Raw genomic sequence first — 19,826 nt, forward strand, 5'->3', positions numbered from 1 at the left:
CCTGCAGGGGTGGCCCTGACCCTGCATTCATTAAACTTCCTTCCTTCTTTCCCTCCCACCTGCATTCATCCAATAATCTGAGTATGTCCAGCCCTCTGGGGAACAGAGAGAGATACTTGCATTTAATCAGTGAGAATAGGACACGGTACAAATAATGATATAAGAAATGCAAGGCGTGGGGATTCAAAGGATTTGGAGGAGGAAAAGGCTTTGTGGGAAGGAGGGATCTGAATTGGAGCTTGAAGGATGGACAGGCTACGAGCATGTGCAGATTGTGATAAGTGGAGGAAGGAGCCCAGTTCACCATAAGAAGCGATCTGTGGATGGGGTGGGCTCTAGATGAGGGGCAGGAGGTGCCGACCCTCTGCTTGGCAGGAAGGAGAGTGCACAAAAGAGGCTCCGAGGCAGGGCTGACTGCGATTTCAATCTGTTTTTTCATGGCACCCAGTCTAACATCTCTTCACCACGATTTTAACAATTGTTGTAAAAGGGGTTATTCTGGGGGAAATGTGCTCCTTCTCTGGTGAACAGGGATAGAAGGATTCCTTAGAGCGAAAGCATGTGAGTGAGAAAATGGGGATGGTTTGGTTTGACCCAGAGTAGAATAGATGTGACAGGAGGTCAAACTGAGGCATGGCCCTAGAGAGCCCTCATGTCAGCTTGGATTCCATTTAGTGTGCAGTGGGAACCACTGGGAAGTTGGGAGCTTGGGAAAGGTGTGATTCGAGCTGGGTTTCAGAAATGTGTCTGGAAGGAGGAGCGACCAGAATCAGAGGCATCAGGATGATCCTGAAATACACCTGGTGAAAGGTAGTGACAAGGAACCAAGTCATGGGGCAGTTTTGTAACAGAAGCACCATGGCGGTTGTGAGGACTCGCCACTGACTGTTCAGTCAGCAGATGTTACAGAGGCCCTAGTGTGCGCCAGGCACTGAGCTGGGTGCTGTGTATTCACTGGACAGCAAGACACCCTTCCTTTGCTCACTCCTGGCAGTTAGACAGCTCTCAGTAAATCTTTTTTCTTTTTTTAAACAGATTGTATTATTACTTTATTTTATCTTATTTTTAATTTTTTAAAAAGATTTTATTTATTTATTCATGAGAAACACACAGAGAGAGGCAGAGACATAGGCAGAGGGAGAAGCAGGCTCCCTGGTGGGGACTCTGATGTGGGACTTGATCCTAGGACCCCAGGTTCACGCCCTGAGCCAAAGGCAGACGCTCAACACTGAGCCACCTAGGGGCCTTTATTTTTTTTATTTTTATTTTTTTAAAGAGAGGAAGCTTGTAAGTGCCTTAGTGGGGGAGGGGCAGAGGGAGAGGGAAGAAGAGAATCACAAGCAGGCTCCACACCCAGCACAGATGTGGGGCTCGATCCCACAGCCCTGAGATCATGACCTGAGCTGAAATCCAGAGTCTGACACTCAGCTGACTGGGCCACCCAGGCGCCCTGAGCTCTCAGTAATTCTTAATTAAAACTGAAGATGTGCTGGGGGAGTCGGAGGCAGATGGAGGGATGAGACTGTGTGACCAAGGGGAGGCTGACGCCCTCGCTGAGACAGGAAACAGTGAGATCGAAAGAGGATAAATGAGCTCTGTCTTGCCTAAACTGAGATTGAGGTGCCAGCAGGACATTTCCGTGGCACCGATGAAGGTTTTCCAGGTGAACTCGACCTTGTCTCGTTCATGCTTTCATCCCCAGACCACAGCAATCATGCCCAGCGCCTGCTCAGTGCTTGGCCCTGACCCCCATCACCCCACCTAGGCGCCACCCCTCATCTTACTTGCAGCCACAGCAATTCTGGGGATGGCTCCTGCGCTTTCCTGGTCTCAAATCCACAAGCGCTACCACCACGGTCAAGGAGCCTGCAAGGTGGTCGCCACTGGGGAAGAAGCAGACAGCAGGCCTGCATCTGGGCTGGTCGATTGGCAGAGGCCAATCCTGGGAATGCCAGGAGCACACATCAGAAGTGCGAGGAGTCGGTGCCTCCGGGCAAGGCTGCCCAACGGAGACGAGAGAAAGAAGAACCTGGCGAATAGTTCCCCGGGACTCACCTGCCACCCCACTGCCCATGGTGGGACCATTCTGAGCTGCGCCCCGTCCCCACGGCCTTGCTGGTGATGCAGGCTGTGTTCACTGCGATTCTGTAGCTGACTTGGAAAGTCACCTTCTTGTATTATTTCCCTCTCTCTCTCTCTCTCTCTTCCTCACTTCCCTTTTCCCTCACTTGCTTCTTTTGAATTGCATTTTGCAATAAAATGTTAAATATAAGCTCCTGACTCAGGAATTTTTTTTTAATCCCCACTTAGGGAACTTGGACCAGGATAGGGCTCTGTAAATATTCATTGGGTCCGTGAAGGTGTTGAGGAGCTAGAGCTCCAGGAGACGGTCCAGGGTGAGAAATGAAGATAGGAGAGGTCATCAGAAAAGGTCGGAGATTTGCAAACTGTCTGCTTGGAAAGGCCAACGTGGGGGTTGTCTCCATAGCTCAGACCTATGCAGAGGCATCTCATCTCCTAGGTGAAGGGGAGAGAGAGGAGAGAGGAGAGAGAGGAAGGCTGATGCGGAACTGGAAACAGGCTCACACTAAAGAAGCAAGAGAAAGAAAAAGATCTGGGCCAGAGGCCTGCTGAGGCAGAGACAACTAGTGAGTGTTCATCTAAGCCCCCCGACACCTCCAGGCCACCGCTCCAAGGCTTCTCCAGCCCTGCAGACAAGATGTGGCCGTAGATTACAGTTGAGCCAGTGGATCGAGTGGTGAACCAGAGTTCCTGTCCTCTGCAGGAGCTCAAGCGGGTAGATGTAGAGAAAATGTCCTGCGGGTACCCTAGCCTCTTCCAGATCTGGCCTGTGAATGTGGAGGATCTGCTACTCTCCCTGTCTGGGGGACGGAAAGAATGACTCTGAGGTCCCAGGGGCTGTGGGAACCACAAGACAGAAGGAATCCCCGTTCTTGAATTGTGCAACTCTTCACCTGGACACTTCAGGTAAGAAATAAGCTTTTATGAGGTCAAGACACTGTGATCCAGGGGTTACCCATTATAGTAGTTGGTGTTACGTTCCTCACCTGGCGAGGATTGAAAAAGCAAAAGGCAGATGTTGAAGCTGAGGAATAGAAGACTATGCTGGTCCTAAGGCCTGGACTTGTGTGTCTTTCACACTCTACAATTTTGTGGTCGGGGTGGGGGTGGGGTAAGTTCCCACAGGCCTCCTCTACCTTTCCTGTCCTCACAGGCACAACTTCTGGATGAGCTCCCCAGCCAAGAATGAGCCATTCTTCCGAGCTTCGCTAAGGGAAGGGATCAAGGCCTCACAGTCCCAAGACCTCTGACTCCCAGGGCAAGACAATCATCTGGTCGTCCGCCCACAGTGCGATACATGTGCCAGAGTTCATGAGCTCAGAGTAACGGAAGCAGCAGGAGGAGACGAACAACGGACCTTGCGCAGGGCAGAGGCAGCATAACCGTGGCGGTCTCAGTGCAGGGGACTCGGGAGCCCTCTCTCTGTGTGCCTGCCGTGCCCCTGACACCTGTCCTCCCTCTGGGACTCAATCAACATTCAGATTCCCAGGAGACAGAGTCTGATGGGTGTGCCTGTGGCCCGTGTGCTCCTCTGTAATGCCAGTGGTGATGACAGGACTGCCAGCCCTCCAGGCTCACACAGAACAGGAGAGGGATGAATCCTCAAAGGAGGTGATGCCCAGTGCAGAGCTAGCAGTTTCCCTGGAATCCTGTTTACAGGGTCTTATTTCCATAGAGGAGCAGACAGGAGGAAGCTGTTTGGAGCCTCTTGGGATCAGCAACCTTTGACTTGTCAGCAGCAAATGAGCTTTTATTTTATTTTATTTTATTTTATTTTATTTTATTTTATATTTTTATTCTTTAAAAAATATTTTATTTTTTTATTCATGAGAGAGAGAAACAGAGACATAGGCAGAGGGAGAAGTAGGCTTCTCACAGGGAGCCTGATGTGGGACTTGATCCCTGAATGGGGGTCCTGCCCTGAGCCAAAGTCAGACGTTCAACCACTGACCCACCCAGGTGTCTCTATGTGCTTCTATTTTATTTTATTTTTTTAAAGATTTTTATTTATTTATTCATGAGAGACACAGAGAGAGAAAGGCAGAGACACAGGCAGAGGGAGAAGCAGGCTCCATGCAGGGAGCCCGATGTGGGACTCGATCCCCAGACTCCTGGGATCACGCCCTGAGTCAAGGGCAGACACCCAACCACTGACCCACCCAGGTGTCTCTATGTGCTTCTATTTTAAAAGGCAAATATGACTGGGGGCACTGACTAGAATATACCTGCCATCTTTGCTTGCGACATCCTGAACTGACCTGGGCTTTGGGGCAAGGGTATATATTAGAAGCAGGGGATGAGAGGCCAGGAGATGTGGATTCTATTTTCACTACTACTTCTGACAAATCATTTCATTATTTTATGCTTTGATTTCCCCATGTAGAAAACAGGGTAATAAAACCTGCTCTAATTTATAGACTTTTTTTTTTTTTTTTTTTTTTTTTTTTTTTGTGAGGAAGAGAATAAATAGAAGAAAGAGAAGAAAGACAAAATACCAAAAGCTCCTGAAAGGACTTAATTTTACTTTTATTTTTAAAGATTTTATTTATTTATTTGACAGAGAGAAAGAGAGAGAGAGAGAGAGTACAAGCAGGGAGAGTAGCAGGGGGAGAGGGAGAAGAGACAGAGATGCACAGAGGAGGACAGGGCAGAGACTGAAGTGTTGTCATCGTAACACACGGGATGCCAAGGACTGCAGCTACTACCTGAAGCTTGGAAGAGGTGTGGGAGAATCTCCCCTACAGGTTTCAGGGGAATAATGACCCTGTTGACACCTCGATCTTGGACCAGATGACTGTCCTGCCCTGGTAGTCAGAGGTCTTGGGACTGTGAAGCTGGATCCCTTCTGTAAGTTCTAGCTTCCGGAACTGTGAGACGATCAATATCTGTAGTTCTAAGCCATCCAGTTGGTGGTACTTGCTTACAGCAGCCCTAGGGAACAAAATAGGCATCCTTTAACAATTTCCAGGATGCAGGGAAGCTTGGCCAAAGCTCGTGGCCCATCGCTGAGAGGTTTGTGACCTGATATCAGACATGGGACATGGGATGAGCACCTGAATTTCAGGGGTAACACCACTGATGGGAAGGTCACAAAGAACAAAGGTCAGTTTTGGAAAATGCAGTTAGTCATTAGGGCTCAGTAGGTGCAGAGCCAGCAGGGTTTGGTCCACATGGAATGAAAGTGTCACTTCTGCCTTGAGAGGCCAGTGTGCTCAGAGCAGAACTGGCTTTGGGCAGCTTGTGGACTGCTCTCACTTCCTGCAGGCATGGATTAAGCACCACCCTCATACCCCAGGCCCCCAGCTCTCAGGCTCCTGTACCCTCCGGGACCTGGCTGTGGGGTAGCCCACTGTGCGGAGACCGCCTGTAAGGGTACAGCCTGCAGGGATGCTATCCTCCAGTTGGTTCCCACGTGGCTCCTGGGTGCTTTGTTTTAGAGGAAAAGTCATAAAGCCTTTTTACTCTAGGCTTTTCTGTCCCGTGTGAACTTTGCCCCTGCTGAGTGTGGGTTTAGTCCTTATGTGATGAGCACAGGCACGTCAACTAGTGAAGTGTTTACACGTATGCATTGTAGCTATTGGATCCTCACAATAAACCCATGCAATAGTTCTGTTTTTATGTCTATTTTACAGATGAAGAAACCGGAGTGCAGAGTTCCCACAACTGGTGTCAAGAATCAAGTCCAGACCTGTGGGAGTCTAGAGCCTGTGATGTTAACTGCTCTATTATATCGCTTTGATAGTTTATTTGGACCAGGCTGTTCTGAATTAACTCTGGAAGTAATAATTTAGTAAAAAAGAAAAAAAGAAAAAAACAAAACCAAAAAAGTGTGTGTGTGTATGTGTGTAGCTGTGATCTACTTTGACCTAATACTTAAAGGGGGAGAGGAGCTAACATTATGAGCTCAGTGCTTCCATTGAAGCAAATTCATCGATTCACCCCATACCTCTGTGAGGTGGGCATCTCAGAGACATGAAGTAACTAGCCAAGGTCACCAAGCTGATCGGGACAGGGCACAAATGTGAATTTGGATTATCTGACTGTAAGGCTGGTGTGTTTTCTGTGGCCTCTGTGCCAAAAGTGACAGCTGGGATCCATCCCATCTCTCTTGAGGGTCTTAGAGTAACTCACTCAGTGCCTGGCCCAAAATAAATATTTATGGGTTTGGGTTGAATTAAATCCAAATGAACCTAATGTTCATTATGAGAGTATTTGATCAACAATGGATGCATGCAGATGTTACAAGGCAAGAGTTGACTATACTGATATAGAATCTGTTAAATGAGCAGTTTAGAGACAAGAATTTGTAGTATGATTCCTTTAAAAAAAAAGATTTTAAATTTATTCATTTGAGAGAGAGAGAGAGAGCACCAGCAGGCGGAGGAGCAGAGGGAGAAGGAGAAGCAGACTCCCTATTCTGGGCTCTATCCCAGGACCCCAGAGTCATGACCCTTGCCAAAGGCAGATCTTAACTACTAAGCCACCCAGGCTCTATGATTCCTTTTTTTGTAGGAAAAAAATTCCTTCCTATGGCTATCTCCGTTTGTATATACAAAGGAAAAGTCTGCATAAGACTACCTCAAATTAATAATAATGCTTATCTTTGAGGGTAAGGATCATGGAGGACTTTCACCTATTTTATAAGAAGAAAAACCCTGAAGATACTTGCATTTTGCAAAAAGCAAGAACAAAAGGAAGAAAAAGAAAGGCATGTTGTTTCTGGTGTCAGTAGACCTCCACCAGAATGAGGATCCAGGTTGGACCTGTATTCACCATGTCAGCTCCCATAGGAGAAAAGGGTTCATTCAGAGTCCCTTTGCCCCAATATCCTCTCCTTGCACTCTGAAATATTTTCATTTATGACAAACTTACGAGGACATAACTAGGAACCAGGACTCCTTGTAAATGGGCCCAGAACATCTTTTCGTACTGGGGTCAAGTCAAAACTTCATAAAAACTAATTTGAAGGGGCACCTGCTGGCTCAATGTGGGTTGCTTTGATACTGAAAAAACTGCAATAAGTTGAAACACACTCATTTTTCTGAAAGCCAGTAAATAAAGGGAAAAAGCCAAGTAAGTTTGCCTTTCCTATATGAGCCATATCTAATGGTAAGCAAATAGATGATGAAAGATTTCTTTTAAATAGAGGAATTCTAGCTAACAAACACAGGAGAAAAAATAGAGTTAGAAAAATCTCTGTTTTGCAGCCCTGACGACAGCATGGATCTAAGCAACGATAGATAATCAGTGGTTGCTGAAACCTTTGGATAAAATGCAGAAGGAAATTGATTCTGGATGGATGAGCCTGACAGCTCTAGCACCCACTCGTCAGTCCTAACATTGTGAATAAAGAGGCCAGTATTATCTGCTTCCTGATGGGGCTACGATGGGATGTACCTAGCACCATTGATGAAATATTCTAGCCACAAAATCAGGCTCTAGAACCAACTGCCATTTTGTAGGAAAGATGGACTCACATTGCATGACCCCTCTGGATTTCAACTTGCAAAATTCAGAATGTGGTCAACTCTATGCATGGAAAGAGGCACAGAGACAGTTCAAATAAATGCAATTTGTAATCTTTATTTGCATCCTAATATAATCAAGTCACCTGTAAAAATGACCCAACATTTCCCAGACAATAGGGAACATTTGAATACTGATCGCATGTTTAAGAATATTGCAAGGATTTGTGGATAAATCTTTGATGTGATGATTTATGATGTGATGCTAAGAATTTGCTTTAGGATCTTGCAGATATATGGGGCTGGAGAGAGGATGGGTGGTGGTGTAGATAAAACAGGGCAGGCTACCTGCCAGGTGAGTTATGAAGGGTAGGTGGGGTGCAAGGGAATTAATAATCTCTGCCAATGTGCATGTTGGGAAATCTCCAAAAGAAAGTGTTAGTACAAAGCAATAAAAAGTATGGACATACAACTTAATTCTTCCATCACGATGGTGGTGAAGGAGGTGTGTATGAGGGTGGTGTGAGGTGTGTGTGAAGTGCGTGCAGTGTGTGTGTTCTCATGCTCTATTTGGACCTAATTCAGTTTGCAGCTCTAGAACAATTGTATCCTACCGAAAATGACGTTTTGGCAGCTGTGAAGAATGCCCCAACTAAGGGACACCGCTGGATTTCCAAGGAGTGTCGGGCAAGCAGGCACAGGCAGATGACCTCTGCTTAGGGGACTGCCAGGGCCAGCCCAACACGGTTATTCCCACGATCAAAGACTGAGTAAAACTTCCTGATGAAGACATCGCCCAGGATCCAGAGAGGCCCGGCTGGAGGCTGGATGTCAAGACCTTGAAAGCCACTGCTGCAGAACTCCATTCCATCCACATAGTCCTGGGGTGGGAAGGAAGGGGTAAGTGACATATGGGGCGAAAGGGAAGTAGTGCTACTTGGAGGCGGTACTGTGTGGTAGTGGTGGTGACTATACCAAATGGCGCTGGACGGTCACAATTTTGGCTGATTGGCTCTTCCTGCTTCATACACCTCTACTTGTTTACTCAGCAAAATATTTGCACAGTTTCACATACGTGGACCTGGGCTTCTAAGTTCTACAATTTTGAGAATTGTTCATCTGTTATACATGCCCCCCACCTCCCACTTTACAACTGGAAAAAGTGAAACCTTGTTGCATGACTGGAAGAGCAAAAGGTTTGGCTTTAGAAGATCTTAGCTTAAATTCTGGTTACTTTAGTTTCTAGCAAAGCTCAACTTAATTTTTTAAAAAAGATTTTATTTATTAATTCATGAGAGACACAGAGAAAGAGGCAGAGACACAGGCAGAGGGAGAAGCAGGCTTCTCACTGGGAGCCTGATGTGGGACTCGATCCCAGGACCCCGGGATCATGACCCGAGCCAAAGGCAAACACTCAACCGCTGAGGCACCCAGGTGTCCCTCAATTTAGTTTTTTAAGGGAGAGAAACTATACTGCTTTCTTGATGTTCTGGGGAAGGATCACTTTTTAGGTATAAGGCAAGTAGACATCCATTGTTCTGTGAGAAGAGTGTAACTTCCCCCAACCTTACTTTTTTAGTTTGGCAAAGACGTGGGGTCTACCAGGCAGGTGTGGTCTTTCCAACAACTATCAGAGATTTGAGGTTGCTGATGAGGGTCTGGGAAGTTTGCAGAGGGTTTAAAGCGCCCTCTTAAGAGTAAAGGGCTAACCATGCAATGCTGTCACAGCATCATTGGTAGACTGAGGTGTCTCTGATTGAAATCTGCTGGCAGAAAAGGATAAGGGTACCACGCTGGGCATAGGGAAGGAAGTGAGATGAGCAGGGACTCACATGGGTGCAGGTGGGAGAGTATGAGGATACCAGACTGCTGAAGGGTGTATAGGACCATGAGCATGGCCCACTTAAAGTGCCTAGCTTGTCTCCAGTCTGGTGTTCCTAATGGCAGCTCCAGAATCCCTTTGTTGGAGATGCTTAGGGGGCTTGACAGGAAATATATTTTAAAGCTAAACATTCATTTTCTTATTAGTGCAATTGCTAGATCGTAGGGTAGTTTTATTTTTAACTTTTTGAGGAACTTCCATATTGTTCTCCAGAGTGGCTGCACCATTTTGCATTCCCACCAGCAGACTAAGAGGGTTCCCCTTTCTCCACATCCTTGCCAACACCTGTTTCTTGCCTTGTTAATTTTAGCCATTCTGACAGGTGTGGGGTGGTAGCTCATAGTAGTTTTGATTTGCATTTCCCTGATGATCAATGATGTTGAACATCTTTTCATGTCTGCTGGCCATCTTTAAGTTGGATTATTTGTTTTTGAGGTGTTTAGTTTTATAAGTTCTTTATATATTTTGCATACAAATGCTTTATTCGATGTCATTTGCAAATATCTCCTCTCATTCTGTAGGTTGCCTTTTAGTTTTGTTGATTGTTTCCTTCATTGTGCAAAATATTTTTGTTTTGATGAGTTTCAAATAATTTAATAATAATAATTTAATAATTTAATAATAATTTAAGCAATAATTTGCTTTTGTTTCTCCTTGCCTCCAGGAGACATATCTAGAAAGAAGTTGCTATGACTGATGTCAAAGAGGTTACTGCCTGTGTTCTCTTCTAGAATTTTTATGCAATTGCACTCTAAGTATTTATCCAAAGAGTATAAAAGTACTACTTCAAAGGGATACATGCACTCCAATGTTTATAGCAACATTACCCACAATAGCCAAATTATGGAAACAGTCTACATGTCCATTGATTGATGAAAGGGTAAAGAAAATGTGGTGTATATATATACAATGGAATATTATTCAGTCTTAAAAATAATGAAATCTTGCCATTTGCAATAATGTGGATGAAGCTAGAGGGTATAAAGCTAAGAAAAATAAGTCAAAGAAAGAGAAATACTATATAATCTCACTCATATGTGGAATTTAAGAAACAAAATAAACAAGCAAAGTGAAAAAAGAGAGAAGGAGAGAGATTGAGAGAGAGAGAGAGGCAAACCAGGAAACAGACTCTTAAACTATAGAGACCAAACTAACAGTTACCAGAGGGGAGGTTGTGGGGGGATGGGTGAAATAGGTGATGAGGATTAAGGGGGGCACTTGCTGTGATGAGCACTGGGTGTTGTTTGGAAGTGTTGAATCACTATATTCAATGCTTTTAGTACACCTGAAACTAATACTACACCGTACACTAACTAGAATTTAAACAAAAACTAAAAAAAAAAAAAACATTTCTTTTCACCTGCATTGTCCACTGAAATTTGGTGGCTTGGGGAAGCGGTTAGCAGAGATCAAGATGTGGGGGGTAGATAAGTCCCTAAAGTCCTCTATACCTGGCACCTTCATTCTGACACAATCACCCTGGTGCTGTGGGTGACTCTCCAGTAAAGTTAGTATATTGAGTGTCACCAAAGAACTGCATGTGATATTGAAAATCTGGGCCAACTGCAGTGTGAAGCAATCATATTTTTCCCCCAGGAATTCCCTTCCCACTTCACCCTACAAATTTAGGAATCTACTGCAATAAAAGACACTTTGTTGTTCGAGAAGAAGGTTAATCTGATTGTTAAAAGATACAACCTCATTCCGTACCTCATCCCCCAAGCAACTCATGTCTTGAACCTCTTAACTTTCGAGTCTCAATATCCTCATCCATAAAATGGCATGATAATATCCATCTTACTAGGTGTTTGAAGGGATTAAACTTTGTCAGATGAAAAATCCTATGCGACAAGTTCAGAAAACTTTGCTAAATGGCTTGTCCCAGGTTGGCTGCTGCTTCATGGTGGAACAGAAACTGAGAGAGAACCAGCCCAGTGGTCTTTCTACCACAGGCAGCTTTGTCCTTTCTAGAGGGAATGCCACTTCAGTGCAGGAGAGGATGGGAGGAGGGCTGGGGTAAATGCAGCCTGAGTGCAGGCAACTGAAAAAAGGAAGTGGTAGGCTTGTGGGGAAGGCCCAGTGACTTGCAGAATAAGGAAACAGTTCTTACCAGTAGGGTATAGGCAGTTGGCTGGAGGGTGTAGGAGACTCCATTGATGATGAAGGTGACATCTGGCATGACGTTGAGGTTGGCACACTCCACCCCATACTAAAACCCAACACAGAGGACCCATTTAGAGGCCTCCCACCTCCCAGGAGAGGGCCTCGCTCCCCTGCTCCCACCTCCTCCCTCCCCCAGCAGGCACTGACTTCTCCATCCATGGGCTCTGCCCCAATGGCGTTCTGCAGTTGCTTGATTTCATCTGAGGGGCCTGTGATGAGAGAAGTCCCTGTGTCCACAATGGCCTGGCAGCCCTCAGAGCAGAACATCACTGTGCCTCCTACCTGGATTCTGAGGGCAAAGGAAATGTCATCAGCCGACCTCCCACCCCTACCCCATATGGCCCCCTTCCCCTCTGCCATGAAGCTTCCAGGTTCCCCGGCTGCTCTCAACCTTTGTTGGGTTCTCAGATATACATTAACGATTTTCATTTTGACTATCTCACACATGAGTATTTCTCAGTTTTTCTGTGACTGAGATCCATAGCAGGAAATACATTTACTTTTGGACCCAGCACACACACACACACACACACACACAGGCGTGTATGCATGCATGTATGTATGTCAAGGCCCAGTCAATGTCACCTCCTTCGTGAAACCCTTGCTTGAGGAGCTCTTCAGATAGAAGCTGTCCTGCCCTGACTGCCAGGCCACTTTGGTGGCACATCTCATGGAGCACTGACCGCTCTCTACAATGATAGTGGGGTGTGTGTGTGTGTGTGTGTGTGTGTGTGTGTGAGATCTTCTGGACATGCTTCATGGAGATGAAATCTGAGTTCAGTTCACTCTTATACACTCATGTCACCCACCCCTTACCCTATATGTTAATTAATGTTAAATGAGCCCCAAGTAATTGGCTGAGGGTTTGTATTTATTGTCTGTTGACTTGGGGGCACATCACATGTACAGGGAAGGAAGCTGAGACTTGGTACCTCCTGCCTGTTGCCCTGGCGACTGCGGCCCCTTCCTGCACCTTTGCTCAGCACCACCACGCTTTCAGCCTCACACGGCAGCAAGCCCTCAGGACCCTCTCCCAGGGACCAGCACTTAGATGCAGGTCAATTCAGTGAACCCAGTGTGAGTTGTGCCTGTCTTGAGTTCTTCCTTCATACCATAAGTACTTTGTGGAAAATACTCACGCATCCAGTGCAATCTGCCAGTAGCCTTGCTTGGTGACGGGGACCCAGTTCAGGTTCCCAGAGAAGTGTGAGTGGTCATAGCCTCCGAAAATCAGTTCGCTTCCCGTACCACCTTCTGGGTCACTACACGGAAGGAAGGGCAGATGGTCAGGGAGGGGCCCCTGGGATACCTTGGGGACAAGCCGGCTTATACCATGTATAGGCAGAAATAGTAGCCTGGGCTTTGAGACTAGGGTTCTGACTACTGCAATTTGCTTAGTCTAGGCCTTTTTGGGCAAAAGGAAAGAAGTGTAGAAATAGCTCTGCTTAACAATTTGTGGATGTCTTTTTGCTTCTTAGTTCTTGGTCAAAGGGCTAGGGGGAAGGCAAAAAGGGACAACTGCTCTGGTCATGCAGAGCTCATGCAGAGCCAAAGCTAGGACCATCTGGGGCATGCACACACCCTATGACTTGACGCATCCCCCCCCCCCCCAAAGCCTTTTCCCCCCAAGTATCTTTCCTACTACTGTTTTGGCAGTGCTAGAGTTTCCATGCTATTCACTCCATTGTGTTAAGGTAAGGAAGCTAATGGGAATGCAACCTGACTTACTAGAGCTTGACAATTAATTTCCAATGGTGTGGATTTCTCAGAGTATGTTCTGGCACCTAACAGGATTCTGGGGAAATAGGACATGAAACTGATTCATTTTTAGGAGGAAAAGGATCAGAGAAAGTCAGGGTGCTCTGAGGCACGGTGGTAATGGGGAACAGAACCCGGTGGGCATCAGAACAGAATCTGTGGTCATCTTAGAAAAGTGGTTTTGAGGAGGTAGGGGAAGAACTATCATTTGTTGATGGCCTTTGTGCAGGACACTGGGTGAGGAATTTTACCTGCGTCATCCTATTTACTTCTTACATCAACCTTGTGCCCATTTTAGGACCCTGAGACTCGAGGCTTCCACCCAGGTCAGTCAGACTGCAAAGCCTTTGCTCTTTCCCATCCTCACCCTTGTCTTTCTGGGCTGGAAGGTGGCAGCTCAGGGGTCTGGACAACCTGCCGTCGTACTCACACCCGCACCATGCACTTGAATATAGGAAATTCAAACCTCTCCTCATGAGAGTGGAGCACAGGGGATATGGGCTTCCACGAACACAGTGGGCTCAGGCCAAAGCACACTGGTGGGGACGTCAGAGAGGTAGGAAATCCCCTCCCTAAGTGGGGATGAAGGTGAGATGATGCTCTCAGGATCCCAGGCAACAGGGAAAAAGCCTCATGAACTTTTTCAACTACAACAGGCAATTTTTTTTAAAAAATTGCATAAATTAACCATTTTTAAATGTCCAGTTTGGTAGTGTTAAGGATATTCATTCTGTGGTGAGCCAGTCTCCAGAACCTTTTCATCCTGTGAACCCAAAACTCTATCTATACTCATGAAACAGCAGCTTCCTAGTCCCCTTCCCCCTATACTTGGCAACTGTGGTTCTACCTTCTGTCTCTCTGAATCGGACTGGCCCAGGTACCTGCAGGTAGGTGAAATCCTGCGGTATTTGTCCTTCTATGACTGACTGTGTTTCACTTAACATAATGTCCTCAAGGCTCATCCGCTTGTAGCACATGTCAGAATTTCCTTCCTTTTTGAGGCTGAATAATATTCTATTTTATGTAAATACTACATCTTATTATTCCCTTAACATTCCATTATTTTATCGTCTGCTTACTTTGGAATCTTTTCCTGCCTCCTCCCATGGGAATCCAGCTTCCTGAAGGGAGGGATTGGGATTATCTTCCTTGTTTCACTGTGCTCCCTTGCCCGGCAGGCACATAATAGGAGATTAATAAATATTTATTCACTGTGTTAATGAATATCCAATCCCAGAGAATCCTCCTATGAGTTCAGGGTGGTGCAGTTTACAAAGTGAGGCAAACTTCATTTCCTCAATATCCAGAGAAGGTAAGCTCAAGGTCACATAGCTGGTAATAGGTCAAGCAAGAGATCCAAGCTAGGTGTTGGACTATCCAGTCTAGTGCCCTTTCAGCGGCACCACGCTGCCTCCCTGTAGCAGTGACTGACCTTCACCTTGGTGGGCTGGATGGGCCTACCTGCTCATGTACACAGAAAACATGGGTATGTCCACCAGGTTCTGTGCCATCATGTTGTCGAACACCGGGGTCACCCCTCCCACAGCCAAGGAGGGGTATCCCAGGCCTAGAATTCCATCAAACTCTGCGTTCACAAAGGTCTGGCCAGGCTCCGTGACACTCTCTCCAAACTGCTGGCCGACCACAACCAGTCCCTCCACCTGACGGGAGAAAGCCCGAAAGAAAACTGCACAGGATATCTTTGGCAAAGAGTCTCAGATTCCAGGATTCTCCCCCTGGTCTGAAGCGAATTCATCCCCCACCCAACTTTCCTTGATTACATGAGCACACTGATTTCATCACATCCCCACACCCTTAATTTTTGTTTATGGAAACTTTAAAAAAATTGAAGTGTAATACAGAAATCCTAAGTGTACAGTTGGGTGAGTTTTCCCAAACTCACCCTCGTCAGCGATCTCCCAAACTGGAAGCCCCCTCATGCCCCCTGCTAATCATTGTACCTTTCCTCAAGAGCAACTCATCTTCTGACTTCTAACATATACTGCCTTTGCCTTTTCTTGAACTTTGTATAAATGGAATCATACAGGATGAATTCCTTGTATCTGGCTTATGTCACTCAACATGACGTAGTACACTCTTGTAGTTTTGTTCATTGTCATTTCCCATGGTATGAATGTGCTGTCCTTCATTCTACTGTTGATGGATATTTGGGTTGTTTCCTGTATGGACTATCATGAACAGTGCTGATACCTGCTGATTGTGCATTGCTTTTGGTGAACATGCACACATATTTATGTTGTACATATGTCAAGGAGTAAAACATCTATAATGTACTGAAGTTTGATAATGCACGAGGTTGGAGTAAAGAGTTTTCATTTTTTTAACTATATGGCTATCCAAACGACCTAGCATCATTTGATAAGTACATTCTCATATCCTCCACTGCAGTTTCATGGTCGACAGAATTTAGAGGAGTTTCTGATTATCCATTTTGTTCCATTTGTCTATTTGCTTATCTTGTGTCAATACCACACTGTCTCCATTATGATAGCTTTGTAATAGATCTTTATAGTGTTTTTCTTCACCTCGATTTTCTTGGTGTATTACATATCCCTATACATTTTAGAATTAGCTTATCAATTTCTAATAAAAATTGCTGTTGTTTTGATTGAGTTGACATTAAATCTATAGATCAATTTGAGAAAACTTTGATGTGTCTGTAATACTGAGTCATGAAATACTGAGTCGTTTCAATTTATGTAGATCTTCCTTAATTTTACTCAGTAGTGTCTTGCAGTTTTTAGAGTGGAGATCTTGCCCATTTTTTATTAAATTTACCTGTAGGTGTTTGATGACATTATAAATAATGGCATTAAAAATCTATTTTCCATTTGTTTTTCTGGATATTTAAATTACAAATTATTTTGTTTGTTAATCTGGTATTCAGCAACTTTGCTAAATAATTACTAATCTCAATGATCTGTGGTCATTTTTGGATTTTTTTGCCTACAGAATCTTGTTTTATGTAAATAATGACAATATAGTTTCTTCCTTTATAATCGTAATGCCCTTAGTTTCTTTTTTCTTGCCTCATTGCACTGAGAGTGAGCATCTTTGATTCATTTTTGTTTGTTTGTTTTTTGCCTTAATCCATTCTTGAAAGCTTACCACCAGGCTTTCAGTCCTGTGCACTGTTTCTCTGTGGAATTCCTCCTTGCTGCCTGTCTAGAACCCAGCACACTGAGCAGACTGGCCCACTGCCATTATCTCAAGCAGGGAGTGCTACTCCCGCCTGACCAGGCTTCCCCCTTTCCCTGGAAGCCAGCTCCTTGTTTCTACCTCTTCCTGAGGTAGATCTGAAAGTATTCCCCTAACAACTCTGAAAAATATTCTGTATCCCAAGTTTCTGGCCAAAAGAGAAGAGAAGAAGAAACTGTACTCACATTGACTTGGTCAGCTCCAATGATTCCAGACAAGCTTCCAGTCCCATACTGAATGGAGAACTGATTCCCCAGTGCACTGTATGTGTTGGACTGGGAAGGGTAGAACTTGGCATGTGTCTCTGGAAAAGCAAGGAAGCTGCTGTTGCCTGGGCCACCAGCTCGCTGCCTTTGTCTCTGCCCTGATACCCTGGAGATGTGGAATCTCTTCTCTCAACTCCCAAGATTGAGTGGGAGCCTCTAGAAAGATTCACCATCACCCACCTTAGTGAGTTACTACATTCTTCTCTAGCCACATGTGGCAGCCCAACTGGGGACCCACTAGTTGTCCCTGGGCAAACATGACTGTCCCCAGGGACTTCATGAGGCACCCTAAGACAAGCATCATGTATTGAGTGCCATCAGAAGTCTCTGCCAACTAATGTGGGTCAGAACCTGGTATTCAAAAAAATCCAGGGATAAACAAATGCCATTTCAGGCAAGGACTCTCAGTTCCTTGCCTAACCTGTAGACACTTAAGCTTGGGGTTTTCTGAGACACTGTATCTCTAGAACATATCCAGCATAGACTGACATCTTTCCTTAGCTCTTCCGTTTCCAACGTTAACAAAGATGCCTGAGTTACCTCTGGCCAAACGGACCCACCCTTACATTGTACCCCGCCAGCCCCACCTATGATATCCGGGGATAGGCCACCAAGCCCTCCTGAAGCACACAAATAGTCAGCACACTAGAATCCAACCCACCAACCTGCCCAGGAACAGCCAGGGTTCATGGCACTTGCATTCTTTTGGGTGTTCCAAAGGGACTGAGTCATCGTGTATTCAGAGATTTGTATTGAATTTGGATTTTCGGTGGCTGAGTTTTCTCCTATTGATTCTGGTCAGTATGAAGGTTGCTAGCTTGGATAGCAGTCCAGTTTTAGCTCTCTCCCTGGCCCAGCCCTGTTTCTACTGTAGGCAGTCCCAGGGCAGACTCAGAGGTGGAGAGGGGAAGCCAGTGTGGCATGCATGACCAGTTTCTGGAAACCAAGCCCCTCTCCCCCAGAGTGCCAGGCCCTAGTTGCCATTCCCCGCTGAGTATCCTAGCCCTACTTACTGCAGGCTGGGCTGGTGCAGTACACGGAGGGGACCCAGAGGTTGGAGGAGCCAGTGTCAAAGATGACAGTGAAGTTCTGTGGTGGAGAGCCAATGGAGATGGTGCCAAAGTACTCCATCTATAGGGGAGGGAGGAAAGGAAGCAGAGTGTAAGTGGTGGGAAAGGGGAAGGCGCCCATATGGTGGCGGGGGGTGGGGGTGCCCTCTGGAGAGCTCTCTGGGACCGGAGCCTGGGCTAGCACAGACTGGGGCTTACAGAAGCTGAGGAGGGGGAAACACAAGGCAGTAGGAGCAGAGAAAGGGCTGCAAGGGAGGAAATCCAATCAAGCCTCTCACACCCTGCTACTTCTTTGGCTTTCATTTGCATTATTCCTCGTAATGGTTTTGTGAGCAAGGTAGGAAGGCATAATGCCTTTGTTCTACAATCAGGGAAGGGAAGCTGGTGATGGTTAAGCCTTCTTCCAAGGACAGCAGCAGGGCCCTTCTGTTTGGGATGCTTGCCTCGCTCATCCTTTTCTTTTGCAGAGAGCTCTACACATTTGGGCCCACTGGGGCTTGCTCGACCAAATCCCCAGGGACCCAGGGGATCAGTCCCTGTGGGTTATCCTAGAGGAGAAATCCACACTGGCCTTCAGCGTTGCTGACCGTCACTGGCCAGGCTCAGAGGCCAAACCATCCTCCCCCTCCCCCAGTTCCCCAGCCCCTGCTCCAGAATGCCTCACGTCCAAGTAGTTGATGAGGGGCTCGTTGGTATCCTGGTTCATCGTGCAGGACTCAGTGAACTGGATCATATCCAAATTCTGGGATTTCCAGAACTCCGAGAGCTGGCCCCGTGCCCGCAGCTTCTTCCGGAGGGACTGATGCCTCCTGAGAGGCACCCTGAGGACAAAGCCCGTGTGAGAAAGAGATGCAGTTCTGTCTCGCTCAGACCCTGCCCTCTCCCAGCAGTCAACCGGGAACCACACAGGAGAAGATCTGCAAGGCAGGAGAGTTGCCAGAATCTGCCAGAGTTTGGCCAGAATTAGTGCCCTCTGTGCCCCTGCCTGTCTGCCTTGTCTCTGCTCCTGAAGAGTCTTAGAATCTTAGCCTTGCAGTGGCCTCCGTTCAGAGCCGAGCTCTTTGGGATCTCCTAGGAAAATGGTCTGAAGTTGTTCATGAACCTCTTGGGGGGCTGACGGAAGGGGGCAGCCACGGGCAGTCCCCTGGGCAGGTACTTGGGCCTTTGAGCTCCCAACCAAAGCGGCAGGTTCCTGCTCTTTACTAATGTGAGGAGCTCCCTGGGCCTTGGGTGGGCAATCCCGGCAGAAGCAGAGGCAGAGGGTGGCTTGCTGTGGGCTGAGGGTCAAGACCAACACAGGCTGGCCACCTTCCCCAGTCCTCAGTTCCTTCTCTGCATTTCCCCACCAGCGTCCCTGTCCCAGGGCGGCCCTACGCTGGAGGGAGCTGCCCCTCTGGACACAGGGCTGGGAACGTGGCCTCACCTGTGGAGCCGGGGTTGAGCCAGTCCCAAGTCCAGGAGCACCAGCAGCAGAAGAACGAACGTTTTCATCGTGGGCCCAGCCAGCAGCTGCTTCCTTACCCCCTCTCGCCTCTCCTCTCCCGCGGGCTGGTGGGGACGAAACTCCCTAACTCAGATCTGCTCTGCCCAGCCCAGTCTGAGGACCCAATGATAAGGCCTCTTGCGTCAATAGCCAGGCCCAGAACAAACACGGTGTGCATGACAGGGCGTTTCCCTTCCCCCCGGCAGCCCCCCTCTTTCCCTCATGCAGGGGCAGGGGTGGGGGCCTCGGGGATCTGGCGTGGGACTTGGGGTCTGTGCACCCTTTAAGAGTAAGATGGTTGTGTGGGCTCAGCTTCTCCCAGAGTTTTTGGTGCCCTACCCCGACCCCTGGGAGCCCTGTAAACTACTTGAAAGAGCTGCGCGCCCCTGGACCCTGGGGCCCATCCACTCACGTGTTACCACGAGTAGTCTGGCTAGG

At 46.9% G+C, this 19,826-nt stretch overlaps 1 protein-coding gene across 2 annotated transcripts; it reads right to left on the bottom strand.

Moving 5' to 3' along the window:
• Positions 1-7,645: 7,645 nt before the first annotated feature.
• On the bottom strand, positions 7,646-19,488 carry CTSE (cathepsin E). Of its 2 annotated transcripts, XM_038585909.1 has the most exons (9): positions 19,329-19,488; positions 18,570-18,726; positions 17,849-17,966; positions 16,755-16,873; positions 14,812-15,011; positions 12,732-12,854; positions 11,740-11,881; positions 11,540-11,638; positions 7,646-8,428 (listed from the first exon to the last, which is right to left on the bottom strand). In XM_038585909.1, exons 1-9 carry the CDS (start codon positions 19,394-19,396, stop codon positions 8,264-8,266), a joined length of 1,191 nt encoding a protein of 396 aa, XP_038441837.1. In that variant the 5' UTR covers positions 19,397-19,488; the 3' UTR covers positions 7,646-8,263. The 2 variants fall into 2 exon arrangements, with proteins under 2 accessions (XP_038441837.1, XP_038441838.1); XM_038585910.1 differs by lacking the exon at positions 11,740-11,881.
• Between the last annotated feature and the right edge of the window lie 338 nt (positions 19,489-19,826).

Source organism: Canis lupus, chromosome 38 (assembly GCF_011100685.1).
Source record: "Canis lupus familiaris isolate Mischka breed German Shepherd chromosome 38, alternate assembly UU_Cfam_GSD_1.0, whole genome shotgun sequence".
In the NCBI taxonomy this organism is placed as follows: Eukaryota; Metazoa; Chordata; class Mammalia; order Carnivora; family Canidae; genus Canis; species Canis lupus.